Source organism: Geotrypetes seraphini, chromosome 3, assembly GCF_902459505.1.
Source record: "Geotrypetes seraphini chromosome 3, aGeoSer1.1, whole genome shotgun sequence".
Taxonomy (NCBI): domain Eukaryota; kingdom Metazoa; phylum Chordata; class Amphibia; order Gymnophiona; family Dermophiidae; genus Geotrypetes; species Geotrypetes seraphini.
In genome coordinates, this window is record NC_047086.1 from 305,819,465 (window position 1) to 305,837,243 (window position 17,779).

Consider the following 17,779-nt stretch of genomic DNA (forward strand, 5'->3'; position numbering starts at 1 on the left):
GTCCTCGGAGCGTTCCCGGGTGCCGGGCGGCTTCGGGGGCGGAGTCGGCGTTCGGCGGCGTTCGCCGCGTGTGTATAAAAAAAAAAAAAAGCGGAGCTTTAGTAAAGCCGAGGGGGGATGGCTGCCGAGGCTGGTCAGCAGTGTTCGCGCTGTGGGGAGCGTCGAACACTGTCGGGTCTGTGCGCTGCCGGGTGCAGGGAAGCGCCGGCAGATGATCCGTTTTTGGCGGCTTGTGAGGCGGCCATTTCCCGGGTGCGGGAGTCTCGCTCAAGGTCCCCGCCGCTCGAAGTCGATGCAGGGGGACTGCAGGACTCGGCCACGGAAGACAAGTGTGAGGCGGCGGGGGGAGAGCTGAGAGCGCTGGAGGCCGGCGTGGGCCCGCCCCTCGGCTCGGAGCAGGGTGGGGGAGTGCCCCTTAACTGGGGATCTTTGTCGCCCGAGTTTGTACAGTTGCTCCATCATGTGTTTCAGTTGAAGTCCTCCCAGCCTACTCAGCCGGTGCTGGGGGCCGGGAGGTCCCTTGCGGTACCCTCTACCTCGGCGGGGGGGGAGGGGACAGATACCAGGCCCACTGCGGGGGCAGCTGGGTCCCCGGGGCGGTCGCAGGGGGCTAAAAAGCGCAGGCTGGTGTCTGCGGAGGCGGTAGATATTTTGCCCAGGTCGCCTTTCTCTTTACCTGAGTCATTGGAGGAGGGTGAACTATTGGATTGGGACGAGGAGAGTATCCCGGGTAGGGAGGGGGATGACCCTTCCGCTCTCCGGTTGTTCCATGGAGAGGAGCTTTCTTCCTTTATTTCGAAGGCTTTACAAAGTTTGAATATTTCTCAGGAAGATGCTAAAGTGTCCGGTAACCCGCTGATGGCAGGGACACGTAGGCCGCCTAAGTCCTTTCCGGTCCATGAGGCCATGCAGGAGCTGATCTCGGCGCAATGGGAGGCGCCGGAGGCCAGTTTGCGGGTGGCAAAGGCCATGAGGCGCTTGTATCCGCTTGACCCGGCCGAACTGGACAAGTTTCGGTTACCTAGGGTGGACGCTTTGGTGGCGGCGGTGACCAGGAGGACTACCTTGCCGGTTGAAGGGGGCGTGACACTAAAGGATGCGCAGGATAGAAAGATTGAAGCATCCCTAAAGATGACCTTTGAGGTGGCGGCGGTTACTTTACAGGCCGCAATATGCAGTTCTTACGCAGCGCGGGCATGTCTGCAATGGTCACAAGGGATGACCGATAATTTGCTGGAGTCTGGGGGTTCTGTCCCTGCGGAACTGGCAGATTTGGAGGCCGGCTTGGCTTATTTAGCGGACTCCTTGTATGATATGGTTCGGGCGTCTGCGAAACAAATGTCTCTGTCTGTGGTTTCACGCAGATCCTTGTGGCTCCGTCATTGGGCGGCCGATGCCGCGTCCAAGCTCCGGCTGGTGAGACTCCCTTTTAAAGGGGGTTTATTGTTTGGAGAGGAGTTAGATAAACTGGTAAAGGATTTTGGGGATACCAAAACGCAGCGTTTACCGGAGGACAGGGCTAGGCCCCCGGTACGGGCCTCATCGTCTAGACCACGTTTCCGGGATGTGAGGTGGGCCAGGGCTGGTAAACCTTTTTCCAGGGCTGCATCTGGCCCGTTCTCTGCTTCGAGACCTCGGTTTCAGCAGAGAAGTTCCTTTCGCACGACGAAACCCTCTCCAGGGCAGGCAGCCCGTACCCCAGCCAGTCGCACTCCGCAATGACGGGGGCTGGGCTCCCTCCGCCCTGCCCTTAGGGGGTCGGCTTTCGGCATTCCGGGCGGAGTGGGCCACAGTCACGTCCGATCAGTGGGTGTTAGACATTGTTCGCGACGGGTACAAATTAGAATTCGCCGCTCCGGTCGTAGATTCTTTCGTGGTGTCCCCGTGCAATGGAGCGGCCAAGGGAGCCGAGGTCCGCAGGACCCTTCAGGTGCTGCTCGATCTGGGGGCGGTGGTACCGGTGCCCCCGGAAGAGGTAGGCAGAGGTATTTATTCCCTGTACTTCATTGTTCCAAAGAAGGGGGGGTCCTTCAGACCAGTGCTGGATCTCAAAGGGGTCAACAGATTCCTCAGTGTGCGCCATTTCCGAATGGAAACGGTACGCTCGGTTATTGCGGCGGTAAGGCCGGGAGAGTTCCTCACGTCTCTCGATCTCAAGGAAGCGTACCTCCATATTCCGATATGGCCTCCGCATCAGCAGTATCTGCGGTTTGCGATTCTGGGCCAACATTATCAGTTTCGGGCAATGCCCTTTGGCCTAGCGACGGCTCCCCGCACGTTTTCCAAGGTCATGGTGGTGGTAGCCGCTTTTCTACGCAAGGAAGGGATTCGGGTACACCCTTACTTGGACGATTGGTTGATCCGCGCCTCATCCCGGCAGGAGAGTTTGTCGGTGACGCAGAGAGTAATCTCTCTCCTTCAGTCGTTGGGGTGGATTGTCAACTTTCCCAAGAGTGTTTTGTCCCCATCGCAGTCGTTGGTGCATCTGGGGGTGCGGTTCGATACGACTCTGGGGAAGGTGTTTCTACCCCGAGAGCGGGGGGAGAAATTGCAGGCGCAGATTCGCCTCCTTCTCGGGTCGCCCAGACCTCGAGTTTGGGATTATGTGCAGGTGCTGGGCTCCATGGTGGCGACTCTGGAGGTGGTTCCCTGGCCCGGAGCCACATGAGACCCTTACAGCAGTCTCTGCTCTCTCGCTGGTCTCCAGCTTCTCTGAACTACAATGTGCGTCTCCAGTGGAGTCCTCGAGCGGCTCAAAGCATGCGCTGGTGGCTCCAGGACGAGCATCTGTGGAGGGGCATGCCGTTGGCCACACCGGATTGGGTGGTGGTTACAACGGATGCCAGCCTGCAGGGTTGGGGAGCCCAGTGCAGGCACACGTCGGTGCAGGGAAGATGGTCTTCCCAGGAGGCTCAATGGCCCATAAACTTACTAGAATTAAGAGCGATCCGGTTGGCGCTGCGGGCTTTTCAGACCCTAGTTCAAGACAGACCGACCAGGATCTTTTCGGACAGTGTCACGGCGGTCGCGTATGTCAACCGTCAGGGGGGTACCCGGAGTCCGCAGTTAGCCGAAGAGGCAAGACTTTTGTTTCAGTGGGCAGAGGGGCAGATCCCGCTTCTGTCGGCGGCCCACATTGCAGGGCACGAAAACGTGCAAGCGGACTTCCTCAGCAGAACTCTTCTCGAGCCGGGAGAATGGGAGTTGTCGGCTCGAGCATTCAGCCTGCTAGTCCGTCGATGGGGGTGGCCAGAGATGGATCTCATGGCCTCTTCCCGCAATGCGAAGGTGCCTCGGTTCTTCAGCAGACGCAAGGAACTGGGATCGGAAGGGGTGGACGCATTAGCGCTCCCGTGGCCTCCGAATTCCCTTCTGTATGTATTCCTGCCTTGGCCCATGATAGGGCGGGTGTTGCAGCGCATTGCTCGCTTTCGAGGCACAGTAATCCTGGTGGCTCCGGATTGGCCACGGCGGCCGTGGTACGCGGATCTGATGCTGCTGTCGGTAGGCGATCAGGTAGCGTTCCAGGTAACTCCGGACTTGCTAACTCAGGGTCCAATATTAATGGAAGATCCGGGCCGCTTTGGTCTTACGGCCTGGCTATTGAAAGGTCACGGCTGAAGAAGAAGGGCTATTCTGAACGGGTGATTTCCACCCTGCTTAAGGCTAAGAGGATTTCAACGTCAGCCTCCTATGCGAGGGTCTGGAGGATCTTTGAAGCATGGTGCGGCAGACACGGAATTGCGCCTTTCCAGGCTTCTCTGCCGGCTATTCTGGCGTTCCTGCAGGAGGGCGTAGAGAAAGGGTTAGCATATAACTCTTTAAAGGTGCAGGTATCGGCCATTGCCTGTTACAGGGGCCGGGTGGCTCGCTCGGCTCTCGCATCACTGCCGGACGTGGTGCGTTTCCTCAAGGGGGTTCAACATATCCGGCCGCCGGTTAGGCGAATTTGTCCAACTTGGAACCTTAAACTCGTCCTTGGGAAATTGCAGGGGGCACCTTTTGAGCCCCTGTCAGCGGCCACTTTGAAAGATGTCACGCTAAAAACAGTTTTTTTGGTGGCGATGGCTTCAGCAAGGCGAGTATCAGAGCTGCAAGCGCTTTCTTGCAGGGAACCCTTTTTGCGTTTCTCGGAGGCTGGGGTGACGGTGCGTACGGTGCCGTCCTTCCTGCCTAAGGTTGTGTCGTCCTTTCATGTGAACCAGAGCCTGTTTCTGCCATCCTTCAGGAAGGAGGATTGGGGGAAGCGTTTTTTGTCGGTACGGCGCCTGGATGTCCGCCGTATGCTTCTCCATTATTTGGAGGTGACGAATGCTTTTCGTCGGTCGGACCATCTCTTTGTCGCGTTCGCGGGTAAAAACAAGGGGATGGCGGCGTCTAAAGCGTCCATTGCGCGTTGGGTCAAGGACGCTATTGCTTCGGCGTATGTGTTGTCAGGGAAGAAGGTACCGGAGCACCTTCATGCTCATTCCACTCGGGCTTTGGCTACATCTTGGGCGGAGTCCGGGGGGATGTCATTAGAGGAGATTTGCTGGGCGGCCACTTGGTCGTCAGGTAATACTTTTTCAAAGCATTATCGTTTAGATGTAGCAGCCCGGTCAGAGGCGAGTTTTGGCGCGGCAGTGCTGGCAGAGGCGGCATTGGCGTCCCACCCAGTTTGAGTTTGCTTTGCTACATCCCACTAGTCTCTGGATTCATCTGCTGCTTTGCTATGGAAGGTAAAATTATGGTCATACCTGTTAATTTTCTTTCCTTTAGAAGCAGCAGATGAATCCAGAGCCCCTCCCCAAGTGCACGGGTTGTGTGTAGGGTGTTTAGGTCATTTGGTTAGCCGGGGCTATGGTTGGTAAGTGTATTATTTCATTGCTGAAAAAAAAAAAAAAAAAAGAAAAAAACAAAGGGATAAGAAGAAGAGAAAGACACATTTTCTACTGGAATGGAGTTTTCTGGTTGCTCATTCTCCTATCGGGATGCTTGGGCAAAGTGCAAAACTGAAGCAACAGAAGGAGCACCAGGCTTTAAGGCCAACTGTTAATCAGTTCTCTATCTCCACCTGCTGGTCGATGTGAGCTATACCCACTAGTCTCTGGATTCATCTGCTGCTTCTAAAGGAAAGAAAATTAACAGGTATGACCATAATTTTACCATCCCTGGGAAATCTGCACAATTTCTGCATTACTCAGTTACACCAAATTTTAATAGGAATAGAAAAGGTGATTTGTAAATTCATCACATACTACTTTTTTTTCTGAAAGAACAGGAATAAAATGACTGTCCTGCCCACTTTGCTTTTCCCAGTTGGAGACAAGAATATATCATGGCTGCTGTTTTAAATTTAAAAAAAAAAATTAGTTACAAGCACAATTAATTTAAAACATCAATATTCTGCCTGTCTTATCCTAAGCAGACAAATTAAACATATGACGTGTTCCCATTGCTACTAGTTATTTGTTACTGAGTTTAAGCTCTGAATTTGAGATCTTACACCCCTCCCCTCACCCAGGTGTATTTTGATACTAATTGCTTATGTTTGTACAGAATTGCTGAATTTAGTTAGTTTTATATCCAGTCCACTCCAGAGAGTTCAGAATGGGTTACAAGGTCACATACATATATTTATATAGTAAGACAAAACGAGTTACAAAGTACTTGGTTAATATGAGTTATAGTGCTTTTTGTATAATACAGTTTGTTCATCATAAATTAGCATACAAAGAGAAATTTTTATATACCGTTTGTCAGTCGTGAATTAGCATTTACAGAAAGAAGTTAGTTCAGCATACTGTTTGTTTATCCTGAGCTAGCCTTCAAAGAGAGCATTAAGATCAACATACAAGAGGAATATGTTTGCTTGGGAATTAGACTTGATGGTCATTTAAACTGAAGAAGGAAGATAGAGGTTGGTTGGATGCTCTGATAGTCTGTTAATAATTTTGAGGTGCAGAGGGAGCAGGAGGCTAGGTACTTCAGTATATGGATACTAGCAAGGAGTTAGGTGAAGAGGTAAGTTTTGTTTTGTTTTTTGGGTTTTTTTTTTTTTTTTTTTTTTCTTTCCTAAAGCTCAAAAGCTCTTCGAGTGATCTGATATGTGGAAGCAGTTGATTCCAGTATTTTGGTAAGAAATGGGAGAAGGAACGGCGTCTGGCACTTTCTAGTCAGAGTCCACAACCAGGGGATATTTGTAGACGTGTTTCCTCCTGGGACTGGAGCGGTCTATTCAGGACGCAAGGTGGAAGTTTGGCTGATATGTAGCAGGGGGCCATGTTGTTGTAGTACGCTAGTGCCAAGCCTTTGAAGATGCATCGTTTGGCTATAGGTAGTCAGTGGGCTGATGCTACTGCTTGGGATATGGGGTCATTAATGTGAAGGTTCTTTAGAAGTCTAATTGTTGCGTTTTGTACATGTTGGAGAGATACTGAAGATTTTTTTTCTGTTGAATAGTGTTGCAGTAGTCCATGTGGGAGAGGACGAAAGCATAGAGCAATTGGGTAAAGTCAGGTTCAGAGAAGTAGTTCCTTCTTTTCTGGAATTGTTGGAGATAGAATGAAGAAGAGACCACTTGTGAGATATGGTTGGTGATAGGTTGGAATCGAGGAGTACCCCTAAGCTGCGTGCTTGGTCTTTGGCGGTTATGGTAGTTGATTTCCAGAGAGGGGAAGGACGGGTGTAGGTGCAGTGCTCTCTGAAGATCCAAAGGAGTTCTCTTTTGGTGGAATTTAGTTGTAGTTTATTTGTGGACGTCCAGGGTTAGATTTCTGAGAGACAAGTTATGAAGTTTTGTAATCTGGGAGTTCTGGATCTCTCCTAATGAAAGATATACCCAAAAATTATTATAGGGAACTATTCCACTATACTACTGCATCCTTATATCATACTTCAAAACATCATGCAGTGTTGCATTTAAAACTATATTGACAGAAAATAATAATAAATGAAATAACTGTTATAGATATGTACAAAAATATAACATATGATTTTTAGATGTGCTCAGTGCTCCAACACAGAAGTCATAAATGAATGAGACTTTTTATAAAAAGGAACCATCATTGCACCACCGAGGTTCCTTCTTATACTATGAAACAATGTTGCTTTATGATTAAGTTTAACTCGCTGTTCAATAGAAACTTTATCAAACAGCACTAGCATAAATGTATCAAAGTAAAACCCCCACTTATCTTTTGTTGGAGAAATAAATCTCATAGGTGGTGTTTGTTGTCACTGTTCTCATTTATACGCTCATGTTTTTGCAAAGTTCATGACTCCACTGACATTCCTTCATGTCCAATGTGACAAAAATAACAAAGATCTCAGAAAATTTCAAAATAAGTTTCCTCAAGGGATAAAATAATCCATGATGCTATATTGTGCTTAATTGCTCCTCAACTCTGGCCGAGTTTCTCCTAGGCTTCGTCAGGAGGAGAGTAATTAATCTTCATACGGCTGAGGCTCTGCTCTTCCCTGCTAGCAGTTGCGCTCCGAAACAGACGCCGAAAACAAGGAAACTTATTTTGAAATTATTGAACATGTTTATGGCTGACACGTGGATTTTCTGAGATCTTTGTTATTATTTTTGTCACATTGGGCACGAAGGAATGTCAGTGGAGTCATGAACTTTGCAAAAACATGAGCGTATAAATGAGAACAGTGACAACAAACACCACCTATGAGATTTATTTCTCCAACAAAAGATAAGTGGAGGTTTTACTTTGATACATTTATGCTAGTGCTGTTTGATAAAGTTTCTATTGAACAGCGAGTTAAACTTAATCATAAAGCAACATTGTTTCATAGTATAAGAAGGAACCTCGATGGTGCAATGATGGTTCCTTTATATAAAAAGTCTCATTCATTCATGACTTCTGTGTTGGAGCAATGAGCACATCTAAAAATCATACGTTGTTATTTTTGTACATATTTATAAGTTATTTCATTTATTATTATTAATTTGTCAATATAGTTTAAAGTGCATGATGTTTTGAGATATAGTTTTATGTCATCAGCGAAGGAGTGGATTTGGATTTGTTGCTTCTGGAGTGTGGTTAAGTACCACTTTTTCCAGGATCTTTGAAATAAATGGTAGGTTGGAGACAGGCCTAAAGTTGCTTAGCACGCCTGGGTCAAATGTGTTGTGTTGTTTTTTTTAAAGTGGTCTGATGATTGCAGTTTTCCAGGTTGTAGGTACTGTGAACCTGTTTGTAAGGAGGCATTGATAAGTGGGAGGACCGAGTATACAAAAGCGTTTTTCATCGCAACTAGGAGGTGTGGTGGACAGGGATCTAGGGTGGAGCCGGAAGGGTGAATGGAGTCTAGAATCTTGGTAAGGTCATTGACTGAGACATTGTCAAAGTGGGTTAATATTGCAGTTGTGGGCTTGAGTGTTTTGTTTGGGTAGTGGAAGATTGGTGTTTGCTGTGTCACAGTGTCAAGATGAGATCGTATTCTGTCTATTTTGTCAGCAAAGAAGTCAGAGAGTAGGCTGATTTGTAAATCCTGTGTGTTTATGTATTGGAATTTTGACAATTTGATAAAAATTTGTTTTTTTGTTTTTTTTTTTATTTCCAATCTAAAAAAAATTTTAAAACAAAAAATACAAATATTAACCATAAATAATGTTATAAACATAGAAAAATGAAGGCAAACGAAGACTATCGGCCTCTTTTACAAAGCCGCACAGCAACAGCCCCGAAGCCCTTTAAATCTCTATGGGCTTCGGGGCCGTTAGTGCAGCACAGCCACTAGCGTGGCTTTGTAAAAGAGGCCTTATATGGCCCATCTAGTCTACTCATTCATGTCATCCATTACCTTCCTTTCCCCAAGAGATCCAATGAGCTCATCCCAAGCTTTCTTTAATTCAGATACATTATTCATTTCCACCACCTGCACCGGGAGGCCATCCCACACATTCACCCCCCCCTTCATGATAAATCACTTCCCAAGGCCACCTCCTAGTCTATGCCCCTCCTTCCAACTAAAAGAGACTCTCCCCATGTGCATCCAGCCCCTACCCTGCCTTTTCAGATCAGACGGTTCCAAATGCTGACATAAAAAGACTTCTGAGCTAGAAACCAATAATTTGTTGAAATAAGGACTTTTCCAGCTCTGTGACCTCTATTATGGAATGCTTATAGATTCTTCTATGCAAAAGGCTCCCAACAATTCAAACTTCCTTCCTTCAGTGAAAGGAATCAACGGAATCAAGAATTTAAGTCAATTCTTGGTCTTCAAATTATCTCAATTATGGAGTGAACTTCCTTTTATCTTAAAGGGTCCTGGTCCTTTTCAACTTTTTCGCAAATCCTTAAACTTTTTTATTTGCTAAACAGTTCGGAAATCAGTCACATTAATATTTTTTGACTGTTATTTTTCATTTCGTCTTTATTTTTTTTTTAGTTTCTGTTAACCGAATCGAGTCTATATTGGTTGAAGACCTGGTGTACAAAGCTAAGTTTTTAGTTTAGTTTTAGTTTAACCACATAGGCCAGTATCACTTAGGGGTCCTTTTATCATGCTGCGGTAGGGGTTTAACACGCGTAATACTGCGCATTAAACCGCTAGCCGCTAACGCCTGCATTGAGCAGGTGTTAGTTTTTTAGCCGGCCGCGGGGGTTAGCACATGATGAAATGTCCGACATGCTAACCCCGCTAGCGCAGCTTGATAAAAGGAGCCCTTAGCTTTGAAAAGATTTTTTTTTTTTGAGGGAGGAACCGCTATAACATTTTGGAAATGTGTCCTAGTTTAGTGTAAATGATATTTGCTTCTGAAGAAAAGAATTTAGGAATAAAATGTTAAATAAGCCCTAAATGTTAAAAAAAAAAAAAAAAAAAGATCTAAATCCTAAATCTCATTTTTTTAATCTAGTTACTTGATAAATTGTTTTTTTAAAAACTTCCCAGCCTGTGGACTGCTTAAATGTTTAACTGCATGACGCATTGCCGTGTTAAAATTTAACCAGTTGAGTACAGGAGTAGTAAAGGGTATGCAGGCATATGGTTAATTTAAAAAAAAAAAAAAAAAAACCAACCTCTGACTGGTTAATCATAATGAAAAAAATAACTAAAGTTATCCAGATATTTTCAAACAGCCAGATTTAACCTAGACACCTTTTAGAATATTTAATTTATTCAACTGTATATTGTCTAGAGCAGTAAGCCATGTTGCAGCTGGTCAGTTGAGAGAGCTTGCAAACATGTTTTTTGCATCCATCAAGCCTCCAGAGGGCAGTGTTGCAACAGATGAGTTTAACTGTTGAGCTTGTTGGGGGCTGTGTCAGACCAGAGCAGTGTTTGCCAATGTCATAATGCAAATATCCAATTTCAGACTGCAAGTAGTTAGTTACTAAGTTACTTTCATGTATTCTCAGCAAACTTTCTGACTCAACAAGCCAAAACAAATCTTCCATTGCATATTTCAGTAAATCATTCGGGACATATACAAGGTTTCTACAAGGAGGGCTAACTGCACATGATGACGCCAAATAGTAGTTCAATCTAGATTTAAAGAGAGAGTTTGGATTTATCTTATGCCTTTTCAGTAGTAGCTTGAGATTTGTTGCATTTAGGAACAGTGGGTGGTGCCCTATCCTTGGAGGGCTCATAATCTATGTTTGTACCTGAGGCAGTGAAAGGTGGTGGTTTACCTAAGATCACAAGGAATGACAGTGGGCTTTTAAGTTATTGTAAAGAACTCTTGGGTTGTGATTTACATCTTGAATATGCCCTTGTATGCAGATATGCCTCATGCATATTCATTGTAAAAATCCAGAAAAACTGTCTGGCTTGGGGCGCTTTTGAATGGAAGCACTGAAAGATGTAACAAGGCAGGGATTCAGGACCACTATTTAACACCTGACAGCTTACTTCAGAGTTTGATATGAGATAAGAGGGCTACAACCTTCATAAGCAGAAAAGAGAGTTCACCAATTTTTGACTTGTTTTCAAGCATGTGGAAGGTAAATTGTACACGGGGAAATGCTGTTTACTTCAAAACTTATTTCTAGCGCTATGATGTCTTTAATAGTCAACAGGTCACACTGCTGTTTCAAGCTTTGTCATGTCTTTGTGTATTTGCATGTGTATGTCTTAACAATATCCCTAATAGCACCACCTTGGATGAATCTCTTCATAAAGGCAGCTAATAAATCCCAATAAATAATATAAATCAAATCCAACAACAAATCCTTACGGCAGTTTGTTCATCTCTTATGTGCTGGGAAGCTGAAAACAGACTGGCTCAGAAACCAAATCCAATAAATGAAAATGTGTTTGTTTCCAATCCCGATAACATTAACCCCCCAGTATAAATATGTTTCTACAGCTTCACCTCTCTCTCCTACCCTACCAAGAAGCTGGAATAGAATACTTTACAGGCTTTAAAAGAGTCATCAAAATATTTATTTACCAGTCAATCCATCTAAACATCTTTTTCTGATAACTCCCATCTCAGAAATTAAATCAGAGTTAAAGGGCAATGGTAAAACAAGCCAGGTCCAGTTTTATCTTTAAATATCTAAAACTTCCTTCCCTTGTTTGTGGGCTTTCTCTTGAAAAGTTTAAAAATAACAATGCCCTCCAGAAAGATTGTAGACTCCAAATCAACACCATGTAAGCATTTTTTTTGTTGAGAATATTGTGAAATAGAAAACTTAGTGGGTAATGACAAAATCCTCCAAAGAAAAAGTTTTGCTCTATGGATTTCTTTTAGAAATATTTTTACTCTGAATGTTTTTGTATCTTCCAGGAATCCTTCAATAATGTTAAGCAGTGGCTACAAGAAATAGATCGTTATGCCAGTGAAAATGTTAACAAGTTGTTGGTAGGGAACAAATGCGATTTGACCACAAAGAAAGTAGTAGACTACACAACAGCAAAGGTAACATGATGCATAATTTGTATTGATGAATTGTTAAAAATTTCATGTATGGCAGGGGACAGATTGGGTGTTGAATCTGTTTTTGTTTTTTTAAAATTAAATATGAAGCATTATAAACCCTTGGATTTTCCTAAGCAGTGCCAGTGAAAGAGGCCTGTCTTCTCCCAGCAGCACCCAACAAAAGGCATGAGCTGCTTAAATGTCCATGCCGCATGTGGCTCTCCAGGTGTTATTTGTGGCCCATGGTCTGGACGTGATCAACAGCATTTCTCTTCCCCTTTCCCTTCCTTTTGGAGCAGTAGCGTGTCTGGCCGGCTTGTTCCGTTCAAAGCCGCGGGTTGGCGGCTCCTCGCGCTATCCACTCCTGCATCGGAACCCCCTCTGATGTCACAACATCAGAGAGGCTTCAGACGCAGGCGCGGATCTCACAAGGAGCCACCACCCGCGGCTTTGAACAGAACGAGCCGGCCAGACATGCTGCTGCTTCACAAGGAAGAGAAGGGAAGGGGAAAGAGAAATGCTTCTGCTACATAGGAAAGGGGGACCCTAGGGAAATGCTCCTGCTGCTGCTGTACAGGGAAAGGGGAAGAGAAATGCCTCTCCTGCACAGGAACGGGGAAGGGAAATGCTGCTTCTATTGCTGCTGCACCCAATTGGGGAAAGAGAGGGAAGGAAGGAGAAGGGAGAGGAGAGGAACAAGAGAAGAAGCCAAGTTCATGGGAGGGAGGGAAGGAAAGGAGATATCAGACCATGGAGGGTGATGGGAAGATGCCAGGGCATGGGGGAAGGGAAGGAGACATATGCCAGACCAGGGGAAAGGAAGGAAGGAGGGAGGGAGAGAAAGGAAGGAAAGAGATGCCAGACCATGGAAATAGGACGGAAGAAGAGAGAGATAGGAAGGGAAGGTAAGACATGGAAACGTAGATTTTAAAAAGAAAGCAGAAAAATTGAACATTAAGTTAATGCCAAAGATGGATGCAAGGCAGAAAGTGAAGACGGAGAGAAAAACAGTCAAAGGACAAGAAGGCCCTGGAAACATAGTTGAAAGCACAATAAAATAAAGTCACCAGACAACAAAGGGAAAATGATTTTATTTTCAATATAGTGATTGAAATGTGCCAGTTTTGAGAAAGAAAAGATATTAAACTTTAAATGTGAGGGCTGCAGAAAAAATAGAGTACTTGGAGGGCTGCAGAAAAAATAGTTAATGTCTTATTAAAGAAATGACAATTTTGCATGAGGTAAAACTCTTTATAGTTTATATATCTTTCCTTTTAACTGTTAAAGGAAAGTTTTATAAACTATAAAGAATTTTACCTCATGCAAAATTGTCATTTCTTTAATAAGACATTAACTATTTTTTCTGCGGCCCTCCAAGTACCTACAAATCCAAAATGTGGCCCCACAAAGGGTTTGAGTTTGAGACCACTGATCTAAAGCATGCGGGTCAGTCTGTGTGAGAGCTTGGATGTATTCACTTCACTGGAATTCCTGTAATCCAAAATTAAACATGACAGTCCTCTTGATATTGTACTGCCCATCAGATTACTCCTGGCAGAACTCTGTACAAACAAATTGAAAATTCTGCAAAATTTATTTGTAGTGTTTTGCATAGAAGTCCCATATTCTAAGGCTCGAAATTCCTTCCTGCCTTTTCCTTTCTCATGTTCCAGCTTCCTCATTTCCCTCTCTCACTCCAGCTGCAGTTCTGTCTCCCTCCCAGGCCCACATAGTCTCACATCTCTCTGTCTCTCTCTTCCTCTCCCTCTCTGTACTAGCTAAGAAACTCTTGCTCCCTTCCTACCCCCTTTCTGGTCTTGGTCACACTCTTCCTACCTACCATCCCCACTTGTAGGTCCAACATCCATGTTCCCTCACTTTACCCCACCCAATTACCTATCATTCACTCCCTGAATTTCTTTCTCACTCCCCATGGTCTGGCATCTCTCTCTCTTCCTCTCTCCACGGCCAAGCTTCTCTTCCTCCCTTCTTACCTCCCTCCCCCCTTTACCAGCATCTATGTCCTCTCCCACATGCAGGTCTGGCCTCTCTCTGACCCCTCCCCCCCCCCCAGTAATATCCATCATACCTGTGGGCCTCCCAAAGCAGTGGCGGCTGGCCAGCAAAGACTGCAAACTTGAAGCCTTCCTTCCTTCTGTCGCATCTGTTTACAGAAAGAGATGGAGCAGAGGGAAGACCCCCCCAGCAGGACCAGCTGTAAGCGGCCTGCTCACAGCACTGCTTCTGCTGGCCTACTGCCACCACTGCTTCTTTGAGAGACCCATAAGTATGTGGGATCACATTTGATGGGGGGTAGTTAGAGGCCAGACCCAGGCAGGAGAGGTGTGGTTTGTTTGGTCAGGTGTAGAACAGAAGTTCTGCACAGCATATGCAGAATGTTGTGCAAATTTTGCTCTGTGCAGTTGCACAGAATTCCGTCAGGAGTAATTGTATGCACTGCCTGAAGGCAGCAAAACCTAGGCCACTTTAACCATGTAGAAAGTAGGTCTGCCCTAGGGCTAATGCACTTACCAGTATGCTGGCAGAGGAATCCCTCTTCCTGTTAAGTTATTGCCAAGTTAATGTTGTAAATGAGGCACTAAAATGTTTTTTGGTGTGGAAGACAGTTTTGTGCCTTGAGAGTGAAACTGATAAGTTTGCCAGCTTTGTTCAAATTAGCTTGCTGTTTCACATGCCTTGTTTTCCATTTTACAGGAATTTGCAGATTCCCTTGGCATTCCATTTTTGGAAACGAGCGCAAAAAACGCAACAAATGTAGAACAGGCTTTTATGACAATGGCCGCCGAGATTAAGAAGCGAATGGGCCCTGGAGCCACAGCTGGCGGTGCTGAGAAATCCAACGTGAAAATTCAGAGCACTCCAGTCAAGCAGTCTGGAGGAGGCTGCTGCTAAGGCCCACCTTTCCCTTCTTTTCTCCTTGCAGCAGTCCAATTTGCAATCTGAACCTAAGTGACAAAAACAAAATTGCCTGAATTGTACTGTATGTAGCCGCACTACAGCAGATTCTTACCACCTCCCCAAAGGTCAGCAATTGTAAATGGTCAATACTGACTTTTTTTTATTCCCTTGACTCAAGACAGCTAACTTCATTTTCAGAATTGTTTTAAACCCTTTTTGTGTGCCGGTTTATAAATAATGTATGTAATCCTTGTTGCTTTACTGATACCAGACTGTCTCCTGTGGTTAGGATATTTTTGTTTTGCTGTTTATGTTGGCATGTGTAGATATCAGGTTTAGTCTTCTGAAGATGAAGTTCAGCCATTTTGTATGAAGCAGTACAGCTGTGTCTGTCACTTTCCATGCATAAAATAAAGTTTAGTGGGATGTTAAATGTTAAGATCTGATTTCTAGTTTTTTCTTGTAGCATTGTAAATGGAAAGAAGATTACACTCTCTGATTTAATAGTCTCTTCATACTCTGCATATAATTTGTGGCTGCAGAATATTGTAATTTGTTGCACAATATGTAACAAACTGAAGAAATGTTTAATAAATATTGTACTTATTGGAAGTAATATCAAACTGTATGGTGATAAGTATTGTCTTAATTCTTATAGATAGGAGAGAAAGCTATTTAATTTTCTTGGAATTGTTTTGGCTTGTTTGTACCCTTAAATGTAAATTAAATGTTCAGCAGGGTACTTTAGGCAAAACCCAGTGACAAATGCTCTTTTTCTTAAAATATAACTAGCAAGTAATTAACCTATATAACATCAATAAAAGTTCAGAGAATTTAGATATATAAATGTGTGTGGATGGGAATTGTCATGGAAACGAGGACAAGTGGATTAATTTAAACATGGGTGGTATTCTAGGAAGTATATGCATTTGAAATGTACAGTATTTTCCCTGGTTTAATCATTGAGAGAGATCACTTTTTATTAGCATTTCCATTTGGCTTTAATTTAGAAATGTAGCTGTGAATGATCCTTTATGGCAGCAGTAGAAAACAGCGTGTTTCTCCTGATGTAAACGCTAACAAATTTATGAGTGAAGGCTGTATACTCCTGTCAGTATGTTATGTTTTATTTTATATAGTTATGCCATACACTTAAAAAATGTTTATTAGTTTAGACAAATGTTATACAGAGCAAGGACTGCAGATGAGTAACTTTAATTTTTATGGACTATGAAACAACAGAAGTCTGTAGAAACAGTGTAAAGCTTGTACCTAAAATCATAAATGAACATTTTCTTAAATCACAATGTATTGAAATGATTTGGTAGGTAAAACTTTCTTGAACAATACTAATTCATGAGAGAATGGAATCTGTTTTGGCATTCAGGTCGTGTACAGTAAGACCGAATCCATGGAAAAATGTCTCCTATCTGTACAGAGTGCTGGGTAAGGGAATGAGCATGGGGTTTTTTGGTTTGAATTTCATATTCATGTTGTGGCTGGACACTCTAAAACAGGGAGGCAGTGGAAGCAGCCATCGTGCCACTGAAGAGGAAGCATTGGACTCTTATCACCCCGCTTTGACACCAGAGCCAGCAGAGCCTTGTCAAATAAGCTGGTCCTGGTGGCACTACTATACTGTAGCTCTCAATAGCCAATGTTGGCACTAGCCGACCAGAGGGCAGTGCTTACTGTTATGCTTTCCTCTAAACTATTTCAAAGGACATTGCAAATATACAACATTTAAAATCATCTCTGCCTTTTTTCCTGCTTACCCATTTTATATGCAAAGAGAAAACTGCAGCTCTTTGGATGTAGTATAATTACACAAGTCCTAAGTGTGCAGTAGCATCTGTCTTCACACCTTTTGCAAACTGTTTGTTTAATGGCGCTATAATCCAAACATTTACCAATTATTATTTTTTTTGTAGTCTTAACTTCCATCTGCTGTGTCACGAATAATCAACTTTCAGTACCTTTTTATTTATGTGAACTCCATAGCCATGATCTAGAAACTTTATGCAATCTTTCAATAAACTACCAGGAAGCTTTACTTATATTTCTGGGCTTGTTTTCAAGAATTTCTGCACTGTGTTGGATTTGATGTCCAATGATGCAACACTGTCATCTGGGGTTACAGTGTGTGAATTTCTCTTTTGCAGTGTTAGTCTTAATGGAAGTTTAGTAATTTAGATGCTGACAGTGCAGACTGACATTACTAATGTGGCTAAGCAAAACCTGGACATATCGCTGCTGCTACTGAGAGCATGGAACATAGATACTTAGAAGGGTCAATCCAACAATCAAAAGCCCTAATCTTTAAGTGAATTTGTTTTGATGATTTTCACAGCAGATAACATCAGAGGTGATCTGAACAGCTAAATAAAAATAAGGGCCATTGAATGCTGTGCCTTTATCTCTTGCTCATGACTTAAATGTTTCAAATAGCAGAGTAAACAATGGGTTGCCACGTTTGCCATCATTTAATGCTGTGCGGATTAGGAAGGCTAATATAAATTCTAGGGTCAGTGCTGTAAGCTTGACATTGGGCTGACCTTCACTGCATAGCTTCCTAGTGCAAGCCTGTTGCAAAATTCTAGCTCTTTAATCCTGCATTTAAAAGGGTGCACTGTCTACTGTAGTAATATGCAGCTCTTCGCTACAGTGGAGAGTAAAATATCTCCCTTTCTGTTAGTGTGGGAGTGAGGCTGACTCTTCTCCTTTCCCATAGACCTGACATTCAAAATAAAATGTGTCATCTAGTGAACACTATCCTCCCCTCTCACCTTTGAGATGACACTGTAGTGATGGCCAGATGCTGCTGCCTCTTCACTACCATCTCTGAAGAAACTGTACATCTTGGGACACACTGTGCAGTTATGCCTATCTGAGCTCCCTTGGGAGAACAGTATAGAAAATTGAATGAATAAATAAGGGAGTTATTGCCTTACTTGGCAGTCTGCATGAGTTGGAATAAAGATTCAGTGTTAT

General features: G+C 44.1%; 1 protein-coding gene across 1 annotated transcript in view; it reads left to right on the forward strand.

Moving 5' to 3' along the window:
- The window catches only part of RAB1A (RAB1A, member RAS oncogene family), an 86,267-nt gene extending 69,426 nt beyond the window's left edge, over positions 1 to 16,841 (forward strand). The window contains exons 5-6 of the mRNA XM_033937852.1: positions 11,738 to 11,869; positions 14,585 to 16,841. Of these exons, the coding sequence (XP_033793743.1) occupies positions 11,738 to 11,869; positions 14,585 to 14,782 (330 nt within the window). The 3' untranslated portion in view covers positions 14,783 to 16,841. The remainder of the gene's footprint in view (positions 1 to 11,737; positions 11,870 to 14,584) is intronic.
- The last annotated feature ends 938 nt before the right edge of the window (positions 16,842 to 17,779 follow it).